The sequence below is a fragment of the Pituophis catenifer genome, unplaced genomic scaffold (genome assembly GCF_029215685.1).
Source record: "Pituophis catenifer annectens isolate HBS135680 unplaced genomic scaffold, rPitCat1.0.hap2 SCAF_2, whole genome shotgun sequence".
Taxonomy (NCBI): domain Eukaryota; kingdom Metazoa; phylum Chordata; class Lepidosauria; order Squamata; family Colubridae; genus Pituophis; species Pituophis catenifer.
Genome location: NW_027256882.1, coordinates 73,471,699 through 73,487,219, shown reverse-complemented (window position 1 = coordinate 73,487,219; position 15,521 = coordinate 73,471,699). Strand labels below are relative to the sequence as shown.

The following is a 15,521-nucleotide window of genomic DNA, read 5'->3' as shown; positions in this document are numbered from 1 at the left end:
GTGTTTTAGAAGAAAACTGGGCTTCAAATGAATTAATGTGATGCAGCAATTTTAAAAAAGCCATCCTGTTGAACAAATTGTGTTTTAAAAAGAACCCTTGAGAAATTAGCCTCAGATGAATTCATATCACCTTTTTTTGCATAAACTAGCATAACCATGGTTTTACATAGTTCTGGAAATTTTTAAAAAAGTTAAAATGAACTGTTAATGAGAGAAATCTCATTTTTTAAACATTTTAGAGGCAAAAGTTTCTATTGGCAATCTGAACTCAATATAGCGTTTACAACATTATTGGAACAGAATTTATTTATAAATGTTCTGCCAAGTTCCCCCATTATCTTAAATAAATACACAGGTATGATGTGTAGTGATCACAAAAATCTAGTAACTAAAATCTAGTAACCAAATGCAGTCCATTAAGCCATTATATTCAAAAATTCTATGAAAAATTGCCCCACCAATAGAAGTATTTGTTCAATTTCATTCTAAAGGAAAATAATTAAAGCATGCTAGTCTTTAACTTGCCACATAATCCTCTAAAAGTTTCTTCTACTACTATGGAATAGAACAACCACACCTCTAGAGACCACGTAACTTTTTTCATTTTTTGTAAGTTCTATGTCACTAGTTGCATATACGCTCATGATGGTTCTTGTTATTTGTAACACCATGTTATGTTACAGCTGACCATCTCTATAGCAAGAAAATAAACACCAAAATACAATTATTAACCTCCAAACTATCTAGACAATGTGTTAAATCCAACATAAAAGCTAACTATTTATTTAGGAGATTTCTATTGCTGCCTATTCGCACACGGAGACTCAAGGCAGCTTACAATATAAAAATATCATATAAAAAACAATAAACTCCCCACCCACCTGCCCTGGCGACAAAACATCATACGAGCCATTTAGTGGGCTCCATCCCACTCTGCATTCTCCAGGCCTGCTGGCAGAACCGGGTCTTCAGAATCTTCTGGAAGAGTGTTAAGAGTGGGGCCTTTCTAATCTCTGGAGGGAATATGTTCCAGACAGAGGGAGCCACCACGGAGAAGGCCCTTCTTCTGGTCCAACCAGGTTTAACTCCCTAGGGGATGGGACCTGCAACATTCCTTGCCTCCCCGCTCCATACCTGCTGGGTTGGATAGATGTGACCGGCAAGAGACGGTCCCTCAGATAACCTGGTCCCAAGCCATGAAGGGCTTTAAAAGTGACAACCAGCAGCTTGAATTGCACCTGGAAGCAAATCAGCAACCAATACAGTTCCCACCTGAATTTATAGCGTTTTGCAATAGTCAATACTGGAGGTGACTAGGGTATATACGAGTGATCATGAATAGGAATTGTTGTCCAGGAAAGGGCGTAACTGCAAACTGTAGTTGCACTAAGGCACTTTCTGGCCATGACTACCCCCCCCCCCCCGCTCTTTGAGCAGAAGTTGCGAGTCTAGGAGAACCCCCAGATTACGCACAGGGTTTGTTTGGGGCAGTGCCACCCCATCTAAGACCAAAGGTGGCAATTCTCCATGGGCCAAAGAATCCCAAACCCAGAGCTACTTGTTCTTACGAAGGTTCAGTTTCAACCCGTTGCTCCCCATCCAGCCTCTAACAGCCTCCAAGCACTGCGAAAGGGAGGTCATGCCATCGCTTAACTCACCACGGGCTGAGACATACAGCTAAGTATTCATCAGCATATAGATGATACTTCAGTCCATGGTGATGGATGATCTCACCCAACCGTTTCATATAGATGTTGAATAGGAGCAGAGAAAATACTGAACCCTACGGACCCTGCAAAGTAGCGGGCAAGGGCTGGATCCCTCACCTCCTATTAACACCAACTGAAAGTGGCCACAGAGGAAGTGAACCAGGATAGCACAGAGCCTCCACTCCCAATCCCCAAAGCCGCTCCAGAAGGATATCATGGTTAATGGTATCAAAAGCTGCCGAGGTCAAGTAGAGTAAGGATGTATGCACTACCCCATCCCGCTTCTGCCAGAGATCATTCAAAAACATGACCAATGCCATTTCTGTCCCATATCCAGACCTCAATCCTGACTGGTAGGGGTCTAGATAATCCATTTCATCCAGAAACCTCTTGAGCTACCACGCAACCACCTTCTCAACAACCTTTCCCAAAAAGGGAAGATTGGAGACAGGTCGGAAACTATCCAACTGGGTGGAATCCAACAATGGCTTCTTAAGAAGAGGGCAGACCACAACCTCCTTAAAATGCTGGGGCACTACTCCCTCCTGTAGGGAAGCATTAATCACCGGCAGAGTCCACCAGCCTGTCACCTCCAGGGAAGCTTTCACAAGCCAGGAGGGACATCGGTCTAAAACACATGTGCTTGCGCGCATATTCCCTAGGATCCTGTCCACTTCCTCAGGAGCGACAGGATCAAACTGTCCCCAGCTAACAGGGCAAGAACCTGCCTCAGAGGCTTCCACTGGACCAGCAACCATGCGGGAATGAAGTTGAGCGATTTTATCTTCCAGAAAATCTGCAAATTCCTCAGCACACCCCTTCAGGTGAACCTCAAATCTCCTCCTTCCCCAGGTGGTGGCTCACCTTAAAGAGGGTCACTGGGCGATTATCTGCAGATGTAATTAGTGCAGAGAAGTATTTACACTTCGCCACACAAATCGCCACGAGATAGGCCTTAATAGCAGCTCTTACCCATGTTCGATCAAGTTCATCCCTTGTCTTCCACCAGTGGCACTCTAGACGTCTCTCATCCATTTCATCCCTCTCAGTTCCTCTGTATACCATGGAGGACAGAGAGGTCTACGGGTGAGGAGAGGTTGCATGGATGCAATCCTATCCAGTCACCTTCCTATTCCAAACAGTGACACAGATCTGCAGTTATAACCCCCAGCTCCTTCTGGAACCCATAAAAGTCCATTAGTCGATGGGGGTGGACCAATCTAATGGGTCCTGACAGGGGAACAAAGGACAAGTCCACCAATTCCAGGTCACATAGGCACTGCTCCGACAAAAACACCAAATCGGTGTGTAATCACTATTCCTAGTCGGGCCCTGGATGACCTGGGACTGGCCCATGGAAGTCATGGTTTCCATGAAATCTCAAGCTACTTCTGACCTAGCCCCCAGGGATAGCAGGTTGAAGTCCCCCAGAACTATAAGCCTGGGGAATTCCACCGCCAGCCCCACGGCGAAGTCCAGGAGCCCGGGTAGGGAAGCTGCCACACAGTAGGGAGGCTGGTACAGCAGCAGCAATCCCACCTGATCCCTTGAGCCCAACCTAAGAAAAAGGGTCTCACAGCTGGGCACTTGTGGAACCGTGTTCCTGGAGGCTGCTAGAGATTCCTGCTTTAATACAATGAAAGGACAGATTCATAACCTGAGTTTCTTCCTCAGTCATAGAATTCCATTGTTCCATCTCAACTGATTGCTGCAGAGCACCTTAGCTAAATTCAAAATAGTATATTTAAAAACATGTTTCCAAGAACCAACAATATAAACAAAGGACTCAAAATATAAAGTCTCCACTAACAGAAGTGGAGATCAGCCTGTTGTCAACTGTCATGAACTAGCTGAATAGCCTGGAAGTAAAAATATGTTATTAAAAACATTCCATATCCTCTGTGATATTTATAACTGGATATCTAAAAGATATAAAGATTTGAACTTTATACTTATCTTATTACTCACCTGTAATGGGAATCAGTTTCCAATGTATTTCAGTTGCCTCAGAATTGTTTGAGTTGGAACGCTGTCTATGATAATTCTGTTCAAGGGGTGTGCTAGGACAGGGACTAACACAACCATCAAAGCTGCTTATGCTTCCTGTGCTTGTTTCCTAAATAAATACATAGTATTTCAATTGTTAATTATGTGGTGCTATGTATATTAATATAGCATATGTTAAGTGCATGTGTTTGTGTCCATGTGCATCCATGAGAATATGTATTTATACACACACAAAATTTTAGCACTGTTAATTTTAATCATTTCAATATACAATCTTCAAAAATTAAAACATTTTTGTACTATATTAATTTAAATAATCAATTAAGCACTACTGTGATATCCCTATCTATATTTACTGTGGCTCTTATTTTCAGGATATTCAAGTACAATTTGAATTAACTGATTTACTCACACACAAGTCACTTTCAGACAGAAAAGAAAAGCAATTGTCAAGGTTTCAGACTGGTGATAGCGCCAACAATACTTTTAAAAAGTTATTTACTATATAAGACAGTGGTGAAATGTAAAATTTGTTACTACCGGTTCTGTGGGCGTGGCTTGGTGGTGGTGGTGAGGGTAATATGACTGAGTGGGCGTGGCCAACTTTTTTTTTTTTTTTTTACTTTTAAAAGCATTTTTTCTACAACCTCTTCAGCCGAAGAGGTTGTAGAAAAAATGCTTTTAAAAGCCTCTGATGATCTCAGCTGAGCCGCACGATCATCACAGGCTTTTTTTAAATTATTTTTAAAAGTATTTTTTCGGCCAGAGGTTGTAGAAAAAATGGCTTTTAAAAATTAAAAAAAAAAAGCCTCTGATGATTGCGTGGCTCAGCTGGGCATTGGGGGGGGGGACAGGGATTTTTGCTACTGGTTCTCCAAACCACCCGCCTCCATCACTACCGGATCGGGTGATCGGTCCGAACCGGGAGCATTTCACCCGATATAAGATATATTTCACCTGGAGGTGTTGTTTTGTTTCAGCTGGAAAGAAGCAATTCTAGAGGAAGTAACCCTTCCCAGGCTCCCAAGATCAATTTTATCTCTTGATCTCTTCCAATGAAGGAATGATTATGCCCTCCCCATTACCAACTGAACAACCAACACAAACCGCAGTCACAAACAGTACAAGAGTTTTTTTTTTAAAAAAAGTCATCTTCAACTCTCAAATTGCCAATACATGACAAGCATAGCAAGCCAGATAAGAAGCCCTAGTCAAATGTTTGCTTGTGCCTATTTTGTTACCTTCTCTATAGATACTATTTTAAATCTACTGACAAATATTTTCTTGATTCAAGTTAGATTTTCCCACTGAAAATGACATTAACAAGTATAACACAATTGTTCAATATAGCAAAGTTTCATGATACCCAATTATCTTTAGCTTCACTAATCTGATCTGCCCTGACTTTGAACTGTGAGACTTTTTAATTGCTCTTGAAGTTAAATTGCAACAGATTTGCAAAACGGACACATTCTTACTTTTAATGGTAGTATATGATCTGGATCCATTTCAATAGTGGAGGCATCAAGAGAACTAGGCAAACTTGTTGCACTTCTTTCTAGCATCACTGGGCTTTGGAGATCCTTGAATTGAGTATTTTCATGTGTAGTGTTAGGAAGCTCGGGTTCTTCCTTGATCTTTGGTGGAATGGGATTGTATTCAACTGGTTGCTTTGAATAATTTTCTGACGCCTGTTTAATCAATCTTGCTGTTTGAAAATCCGTATTAGTAAGCACTTCCGAAAGTAATTTCAAAACACCACATAGGTCAGGAATTGGAGGATCACCAATGTTCTGTTGTCTCAAATCAGTATCACGCCCACCAAGATCAGCTATCATCGAAAGAAGTGATTCTGGTGCTCTGTCATCTAGAAATCCAGCTGGGGTAGGAGTAGAAATATACAGAAAAAACAAATATTATGCTAAAACTTTTCGACTATCCATTCATCAATTGATGGATATGATACACACAAGAAAACACATTTCTAAGCCTAGTGAAAAAAAGTGTTCAATGGCAAAAACGGATGTGCTCTTTGTATAAAATATCAGCAATTACATTTATACTGATCCTCAAGCCCAACACCTTGCTTCCTGGGTGACCACCAGGAAATCTCACATTTGCTGACTAGACTTGGAAATCAAAACAAAATCTCCAAAAGGCAACAGTTGCAAACTAATCGTTTATTATTGCCAGTATATGGATATTTTCAGCCAATAACCAGGAATTGGGTTTGACTCAATGTAGATTTTTACTTACTTAAATGTCAGGGACTTAAATCTTCTGCACTGCAAGGTTCCATACCCACAAAAACTGAGAGAATATGCTCAATGCCAAGCCACATAACAAAAATGCTGAATTTGTAACTAATATAAGCAATAAATATGTATGAATATAAAATCCAATCATTCAATATGAGCAATTTTTAATTTGCGTTAAGATTCAAAGTATAAGAAACATGCTATAACAATGAGCTACATTTATATTTATTTACTTAAACTCTATAGTTAATACAGTTACTTACCTTCATTGTTTTCTAAAGTATTGCTCATTTTTAACTGCTTTTGTGGACTCTCTCCTTTACTTTCACATTTTCGTTTCCGCCTGCTTTCATTTCTATTGTCTTCTGAGTCAGATTCTCTATCTACATTTTTCTTTGTATAATGAATTAAATTAATCAGATCTTCAATATTTCCTCTATCACGATCTCCAGAGCGAGCAGACTTTCTGTTCGCAGCTATATTTTCATATTTTGATCCATTTCTTTTTCCAGCTTTTCCTCTTGTAAAATCAGATTCATCTTCCAGCGGTTCATAATCTGAAACAGGACTGAACTGCTGAGGTTTTCTATTACTGTCCATTATTTTCTTCACTTTAGAAATAGGAACCTGGTATGTTTCTGAACCAAAAATATAGGAATGCAAACAGCTCTCAAGATGGGATTTATTTTTAGGACCAGGATACAGAAATGTTCTCTCATCCAAGTTTCCTTTATATTGATGTAAAACAAATTCTTTATATTTACTGTATCGTTTAAAATAGTCATTTATATATTTTTCCATCAAAATATTCAAGCTAGACTTAGAATCTTTGCGAGAATGTACATATGCATAATGCAATGACTGGATAAATCTTGGAAGTTCTGGTATAAATTCATGGGTTTCATCCAATACCATCGTATTCTCATTTTTCTGATCATTTTTGTGCACTATGTTCAGAATGAGATAAAAAAAAGGAGGGGGATCAGTAAACACCATTCCTTGAATAAACTTACACAATCTGCCTTTGCTTAGTGAAATCAACACATGCATTTTTCATGCAACACATCATTTTACCTTAATAACAACTAAGAAGAAACGTAACATGCTCAAGATCTATCTTGGAATTCCTATTCTGCTTGTTCTTTAAGATAAAACACTGAGATATTTCTCACATGTTCATCAGGAAGGATAATGAAGATGGTACGCATGGAAAAAGGGGCTTTTTCAACAGTATACTTAGTACTTTAAACAAGAATTTGACAAATCTTTGTATAATAGGTGTATACTTGGTGTGAAAAAATTGCCTACAATACAGATTGTTCATTGGACTGCTATTCCTTTATACCAATGTTTGTTACTGCTTTACTGGAAGACTAAATATCTGATTTTGTTGCTAGTTTTTATTAAATGCAATGTCTTCAATGATTCTGGAAATAATTTTGAAAGGGACATAAAGCCTTTTAAGTAATAAATACTGTACCATTTAACACCACACAATTTCATTTATAAGTATTTTCAATTTACCTATCCATCAACAACCTGTTTTGTCATACTAATTAATACATGCTTATTTTATACATGCACCCACACACAGTCGCCAGTGAAATAATCAATATATCATTTGTATAATATAATAGCTGTAATTATATAGATTATATTCTGAAACTTTAGTTAATAAGCATTCTTAGATGTACTAACAAGATCAATACAGAAATAATTGCCTAGCAGCTACCAGCTAAAATAATTGCTATTTCTGATTTAATATATAATTTGCCAAGTAGTGTGCTACAATACAGTGTAGGTCAACCCAGAACATATTAAATATGAACAAAGTCAAACTTCAAAAACTAAAAACTATTTGCAGATGGATGAACCTGACAAGAAGGAAGATGTACTGGAAATGTATTGGTGTTTATCCCTACATAGATATTATTAAAAAGATAACTATGTACTGTAAATTCAGCCTTCCGAGTGGCTAGCAATATTATATAGAAGAAATGTATAACAATTTCCTGAATCATTTGCTCTTGTGCAATTACTTTTATACTCATTAATATATGCATTTTAATTTGTGATTACATTAATTAAAGCAGAAGCTTAGATACAGACTTTTTAATATACTGCAAGATAACAATTATGAGAGATTGTTCTAGACATGAAGTTTAGAGGAGTTAATTCTGAAATGTCAATTTTTTTTTCTTTTTATAAACTTATGATAAAGCAGGGTGGAGAAGGTGATATTATTTATTTATAATGATAATTTATCATTCACAGTGCTTACCCTTTATTTAGTCTATCACTTTAATTCCAGTAGGCACCTTTAATATAATAAATTTGACTCAGAGAGCCATTGATGAAGGTAAGGTAGCAGGGCTAGAAACCAAAATTCCGCCGTAAGTAGGCGTAAGGGCAACTGGATGACCTCAAGTCAGTCATATTATTTCATCCCAGGAAGCAGACAATAGGAAACCATTTCCAAAATCTTGCCAAGAAAATTGCAGAAACTAGTCCAGGCAGTCACTAGGAGTTAGCAATGACTTCAGGCATTTTTTTTTAAACCCTCTCTTCACTCTTCTGAACCCACTTGGATTGTGTCTCCCTTTTGCTTTACGTTGACAACTAAGATTGTAGATAGCATGTTCTTCCTTGCTAACTGAGGTAGGAGAAAGGGTGAGGCTCTCTTTCTTTCTTTAATCAGTGTTTAATTCTTCACATGTTCCACACAAAATTCACTGCATTCTAGCCATCTTAAGAAGTAATCCCCTTTTCTCATAAGAGGAAGACTTTACTGCAGATTTATACAAAGGATACCACACTAACACTTTAATTACAGAGTCAGGAAATTATATCCATAATCCCGTAAAGAGGAAAGCTGCTTTTGGAATGATGGGATTGGCTTATAGTAAGCAAACTAGCTAGACACATTTAAATACAGCAAATTGAGCATTTAAAGCAGAGATATTCACAGGAATTAACTAGGTTAGGTTTGTTTCTTTCAAGATTTCATCACTTTTTTCTCAGGCTTTAGAGAAAGGAAAAGATAAGAAAATATGTTGACTATTATTTTTTCCTTACTGTAATCTATCAGCACCAAGCTTTACCATTGTCAACTTTATCACATGTGTTCAAATACCAAACGTTATGAATGCACACTAGTTCTAAGAGAAGTCAGTTGCAGCTATAATCTTTTGATAATAAATTAACAAATTTCCTCCTTCCTGCCCAATGCTGGGCTAGCCACTAGAATGCCAGCCTACTTTAATCAAGTCCAGCTTCATTATAATCCAAGGCTGCATCTACAACTTTGCATTACTGTTATTGTGTCAGAAATACAACAATAATTAACAATGGACATACCTCCACATTAAATACTGAAAAACATTACCTGAAGTCACTAAATTTCTAGGCTTCCGAAATAGAAACAATGCTTGCAAAACCCGAGGCCTTCCTGTTCGATTATCTGATTTAAAAATAAAAGGGGAGGAGAATAAAAAAGAAAATAAAAGTTAAAAGGTAGCAAAAATACTCACTCAAAGCAATTGCTCAAGAAACACATAGTATTTGCATACCATATGGGGAAGCCATTTGATAAGGAGAAAGAAGCAAGAGGTGTCCTCCATCTACAAGTGGTTTTAAAATAACCTACAAAAAAGATATTTAAATTAGGAATGGAATTAAAGTATAGCACAAGTTTTGTTCATGCTGTAATTTCAAAAACAGGTCGTGTTGTTTTGAAATTTCCAGTACTACAAATATGCATATAGTAAAATTATAGAAAAAAAAAATCTATCCTCACCAGGTTGTCTGTCTCTAGCTTCTGAAGTAAACCTTCCAAATTGCTTCCTGATCTAGTCTTTTCCACAACTTCGAACAGACTACAATACATTCCATTCTTAAACACTGAGAATACAGAAAAAAATAGCTGTCAATAAGCCATCTCATTAGAGAAAAAGTTAATACAATGAGTCCAAAAAACATCACATAAGAGAATTTTGCTCCCCTTTCATCCCTCAATAAGCAATTCTACAGGAATAAATTTAACAAACAAACAAACAAACAAATATATCTGCTTGAATAGGATAGGACTGGAAGGAAGGTACTCTTCAGCAATGGGAAACTACTCATTTTTAGAAAGAACTGTCCAATGCAAGTTCTGCTTTATAGTGGCTCACAATGGCTTATGTCTCGTTTCTCTAACCCCACAAGAGAACAAGTGATTGGGGATGTTCCCTTCCATGAATTTTTTTAAAAAATGTTATCAAATGTAACTCAAAGTTAACCAACATAATGTTGTGGACTATAGTCATTACTAAGGTGTTCAAAATGGTTTGAGTTCCAAACAGCCATCTAGAACATTTTAAACCTGAAACAAAACTGGAAATTTTTGACGGTTTCAAACGAAATTCTTTTAACTGTTCGTGCTACACTGAGCCATGCAGTTGGAATGTTGTCTACTGGTGGTTTTTTTTTTCTGTTCTAGACAGTACAGAAGCAATGTTAGTCACATTCCTGTTATTACTGATTTACACTGGACGGATTGACCTAGTGGTTGGAGTTTAGAAGTGAAGCAATGTTGATCATTCTAGGCAACCATTGATCATTCTAGGCAGCCCACAACACTGTAAGGAAGACATTCTAATCTGATTGCTACCAATGAGAGACAAAGAAGGTTTAAGATTGTTAATTAACTGGATTGTTCCTCAATGCAGCTTTCTCTGTTGCTGGAAATAAGTACACCTGATTGACTGATCTCCAAATTAAAATTAAAATTCACTCTAGACTTAACTGAAATCTGGTCTTATTTTAAATGATAGCATAATGAAATATAATAGAATTGGTGAGGAGAGAGAAGTGTGAATTTTCCTATTCCCTTGATCTTCAAATGAACTCCCCTAAGAATTTGAAAGTATATCTCCCCAATCCACATCCCATCAAATAAAGAAAAACCTGTTCGCTAATTTGGAGGAAACATCTTTTTCAGTTAAGTGTTCTGTGAATCTTGGCAGCAACAAGAGTTAGGATTGCTTGCAATATATATACAAATTACAATGATTTCTTTTTAAATGAATGAATGTCATTAAGCAGTCCCAATTATTTGCCACCAACTACAGTTTATGTCCAGTTATATACACCTCCCTCCTAATTGGAGTTTTTTCCATTTGTGTTCTAACACAAGTGTACCACTCAATCATTCAAAACTCTCAATTTGACAAGTAATCTTTTAAAAAGAATAACTATATTGGTAAATCTTGCTTTCCTTAATTTAGAAAAAGCTCTTACCTTCCCTTTCTCCCGAATAAGTTTCTTTAGCCAACGCACGTGATGATAATTTCTGTGCCAATTTTTCAAAGCTCATTACCATTTCAACATCAAGCTTTTCAGGACTAGTGGTCATAGAAGGAAAAAAAAATATTACTCTTTCACTAAAGGGGTGTCAAACTCACGTCGTCATGGCGGTGTCATCGGGACTTTTTCCCCTTTTGCTAAACCAGGCGTGGACGTGGCCAGCACATGACGCATCCGGTCCACAGGTCAGGAGTTTGACAGCCCTGATCTAAACTGTTTTTTTTTTACCTTTCATATCCTATCAAAAACCTGGAACTGTGCAAACAGCTTAATTGTTGACTAAGAATCAAATTAGGAAAAAAGTTGCAACCAAGTTTATGTAAAAAATGTGAGGGTAGCAAGACTCAGTGGACAGAAAGACAGTCTGAGGCAACTTAACTGTGGGCTCTGAATGCAAGATTAACAACTACCAATGGATTGGGGATGAAACTACAGAAACCACCTGATGAGGATAAATCTGAATTCTTCTTCTGAAAAGGCAAAACAACTGACAATGGATGCCTGGGAATCATAGAAGGAGCCTAAGATCTCAGGAAAAACATGCTGGCTGGTATGTATAATTGGATATATAACTAACTAAGGAAAATTAGGCCAATGTCATAGAAACTGATTCATAATTAATTCAAATTCCAAAGACCAGAACAGTAGAAGCCTGCATATGTAGCCACTAAGGCAGTGTTGGCGAAACTTTTCAGTACTGAGTGCCAAAACAGGAGTGTGCATGCGTGTGCCGGAAACCGGAAGAGCAGCTGCCTGGTGCACATATGCACGCCAGGAAGATGATCTTCCAATTTTCAGTGCACTGATCTTTGCACACGCATGCGCATCAGAAACCAGAAGACCAGATGGCCGGTGCGCATGCGTGCACCGGAAACCAGAAGATCATCTTCCCAGCATGCACATGTGGCTGCTCTTCCGGTTTCCGGCACTCCCGCGCACATGAAGACTAACTGGCCGGCATGCTGAAACCCTGAGCAGCAACGGGCAACAGCTCACGTGCCCGGAGATATGGCTCTGCCACTTCCGGCACACGTGCCATAGGTTTGCCATCATGGCACTAAAGTATAAAGGTTTACAATGCTGGACTTGGATTGGAGACACTCAGCTTCAAATCCACCCTTAGCCATGTAAGCTCATTGGGTGACCTTCATGCTAGTCAATTTCTCTTAATCTAATAAACATCTCACAGGGGTAATTGGGTGAAAAGCTGAATGCCACCTTGTTTTTCTGCAGGAGAGGTGGGATAAAAAATAAAATAAACATATGGCTCTAGACTATGGGGTATTAGCCTGGTGAGCCAACACAGAACAGTCAGAGGAAGATTGGGACTTGTCCTTAAACTCATCAGATTAAGTCATGGAGGCTTCCGGTTGACGTCGCAGCGAGATCGGACATGAGAAGCGGGTCTCTGCACTCCCATGCCGAGTTCTCCCCGCTGGTGGGCTCCGAAAGGAGCCAAAGGCATCCTGTAGGAGCGGCGAACCAAAGAGGGGTGCCCTGTGAGGTCGTGGAGAATCGCAGCTCTCCTGTCTGACCCAGGGTTCTTTTTCCCTCTCAGCCATGGCAAGAAGAGGCAGCCGAAAGATGGCTGCCACAAAGCTGGGACAACTGAGGAACAGCTAAGACTGGTGCAGGAGCGAAGTAGGTGAACAGTGACTGGAACTGGGGGAGAGGATTCCTGAGGGAGAGGATTCCTTTTTACTTAAAACTTAACCCCAAAGAACAATTTAGAACTATCTGCTCAGAATTGCTTGTTAAAGTGGCGATTAAGCATTCTGAGAAAAATACCAAACCGGAAGGAAAAGATCTAAAGGGTGAAAACAATAAATTTCTAAAAATACAGAAAATTGGACTCCTAAACTAGGAAGACATGATAATGGGAAGGCATTTTAAAACACTGGAAATTTTTACTTAAAACACTTATCCTGCTTCTATAATTGAATTACAATTAAAATTGTGATCAAAATAACTAAAATCAGACTGACTAGTGGCAACATTGAAATTTAAGTTGAGATCGCCACCTGCTAACGAAAGGAAAATATACAAGTCCAGGAATACTTATATGAAGGATTGTGAAAAGATCTACTGGATTATATTTAACTGCCCCACGACTACTTGAGACTCAAATATGAGAATAAGAAAGTTATTTAATTAAACTGACCCCTGAATGTTATGCTAGAAGACTGAACCTGTAAAGGGGATGTAAAGAGGCTTTTGATAACTCCTGGGACTATTTAAACGGAACTGATTGATTTCCTATGGAATACAAAGAACTTTGATCAGTGTACTTCTTGAAGGGTAATTTTAGGTCTGAATAAATGGTTCTTAGACTACTGAATAAAAGTGGGATTTAAAAAAAAAATAATAAAATGCTTCATAAGGAAGAAATAAGGAGTGGAACTTTGAAGGACATGGTGTTGATTTTCCAAAGCACAAAGGATCTAATGGAGAAAGGATTTAAGGAGATTATGGAAAATACTATACATGGGATGATGAGTAAAGCATCTGATCTAGATGCTCAGAAAAGGGAGGAGCCAACAGAAGGAATGGAGGAAAAGATAGAACCGAAGAACCAGCGAACCAAAGAAGAAGACAAGGAGAAAATAATAAAAAGAACAGTGATTGATGAATTAAACCAGGGGAAAAATATTTTAAGGGAATTGAAAAGAGAATTGGAGATACAGGAAGATTCTTTTGAGTGGGAGATAGGGATTTGGGCAGATACTTTGGAAGCTAGGCAGTGGAAGAGGGTAGAGATGGGAGAAATACTTAGATTGTATAGTCAAGAAGTAGATGCAGACAGAGATAAAGATCCAAGAGAGGAATATGGGAGGCAAGTCAAAAAAAGCATAGCAACTAAAGTACTGAAGCGGGCAAGAAATGATGGTTAGAAAGGAAAGGGTTTCTCTTTTTTCTTTGATGTTTTGATTTGATTTTCTTTTTCTTTTGGAATGGTGGCATGATTAGATTAGGTAGAAATAAGAGAAGAAAGTAACAATAAAATGGGAAAACTAGAAATTGAATGATGCTATTATTAAGTATGTTTTAATAATATTGCGACTGGCATTGCAATAATATATTGAAACACTGAGCAATTAAATAATGAAAGAATATATTTTAATATAAAAATATGTATTACTATCAGAATTATGTAGATTTGATGATTGCAAAGAATGTGATTAGAATAATTTTGTATGTCTAAGTAATATTTGGATTGGGATTAGAATTGTGTATTGAAACATTGAATAATGAAATAATGAATGATTGTATCTTAATACAAATAGATGTAGAGTGAAATATGGGAGGTAAGTTAAAAACGAACAGGATTCAAAGCTCCAAAGTGGGCAAGAGTTGTTGGATAGAAAGAAAATGTATTTTAATAAAAGGGTGACATGATTAGAAGTTAAAATAGAGATAGAAATAAGAGAAAGGGGGAATATCAGTGTATATTTATTTATTTAATCAAATTTATATGCCGCCCTTCTCCCGTAGGACTTGGGGCGGCTCACAAAATAGAAACATCATAATAAAATAGTGCTAAAACAAGCCAATTTAAAATCCCCAAACAATTAAAACCTCGCGGCAGATCAGGGAATTTGCTGATAAAGCCATGTCTTCAGGTCAGCGCGGAAAGTGCGGAGGTCGGGGGCCGTCCAGAGCCCGGTGGGTAACCCATTCCAGAGGGTTGGTGCGACCACAGAGAACGCCCTCATCATGGGGGCCGCCAGCCAACATTGTCTGGCCGACGGCACCCGGAGGAGGGCAGTCCTATGTGAGCGCACTAGGCGGTGGGAGGCCGGTAGGAGGTGGTCTTGCAAGTACCCCGGGCCCATGCCATGAAGGGCTTTATAGGTAAGTACCAGCACTTGAAGCGGATCCAAAGGGCCACCGGCAGCCAGTGCAGCTCGCACAGGAGAGGTCTTACACGGGAGTAACGGGAAGCTCCCGTAATAACCCACGCGGCCGTATACATTTTTACATAATAAAACAAAAGCAGTAACAAGAGGGAAGCTTAGAAATTGAATGGCGGTATTATTTTAATTAATTTTAAATTTTGTATTGTTATGTATTTTAGTTTTGGCTGTGCACCGCCCTGAGTCCACTAGGAGAAGGGCGGTATATAAATTGAATAAATAATAATAATAATAATAATAATAATAATTATGTATGATCAAATAATATGGTGAGTGGCATTAGATCA

At 38.3% G+C, this 15,521-nt stretch overlaps 1 protein-coding gene across 3 annotated transcripts in view; it reads right to left on the bottom strand.

The window, feature by feature from the left end:
• The window catches only part of TASOR (transcription activation suppressor), a 47,742-nt gene that overhangs the window by 11,977 nt on the left and 20,244 nt on the right, over positions 1–15,521 (bottom strand). For all 3 annotated transcript variants that reach the window (XM_070936963.1, XM_070936964.1, XM_070936965.1), the window contains exons 10-16: positions 11,255–11,358; positions 9,771–9,874; positions 9,544–9,616; positions 9,360–9,434; positions 6,238–6,921; positions 5,195–5,595; positions 3,678–3,825 (exon numbers count right to left, since the gene is read on the bottom strand). In XM_070936963.1, the coding sequence (XP_070793064.1) occupies positions 3,678–3,825; positions 5,195–5,595; positions 6,238–6,921; positions 9,360–9,434; positions 9,544–9,616; positions 9,771–9,874; positions 11,255–11,358 (1,589 nt within the window). The remainder of the gene's footprint in view (positions 1–3,677; positions 3,826–5,194; positions 5,596–6,237; positions 6,922–9,359; positions 9,435–9,543; positions 9,617–9,770; positions 9,875–11,254; positions 11,359–15,521) is intronic.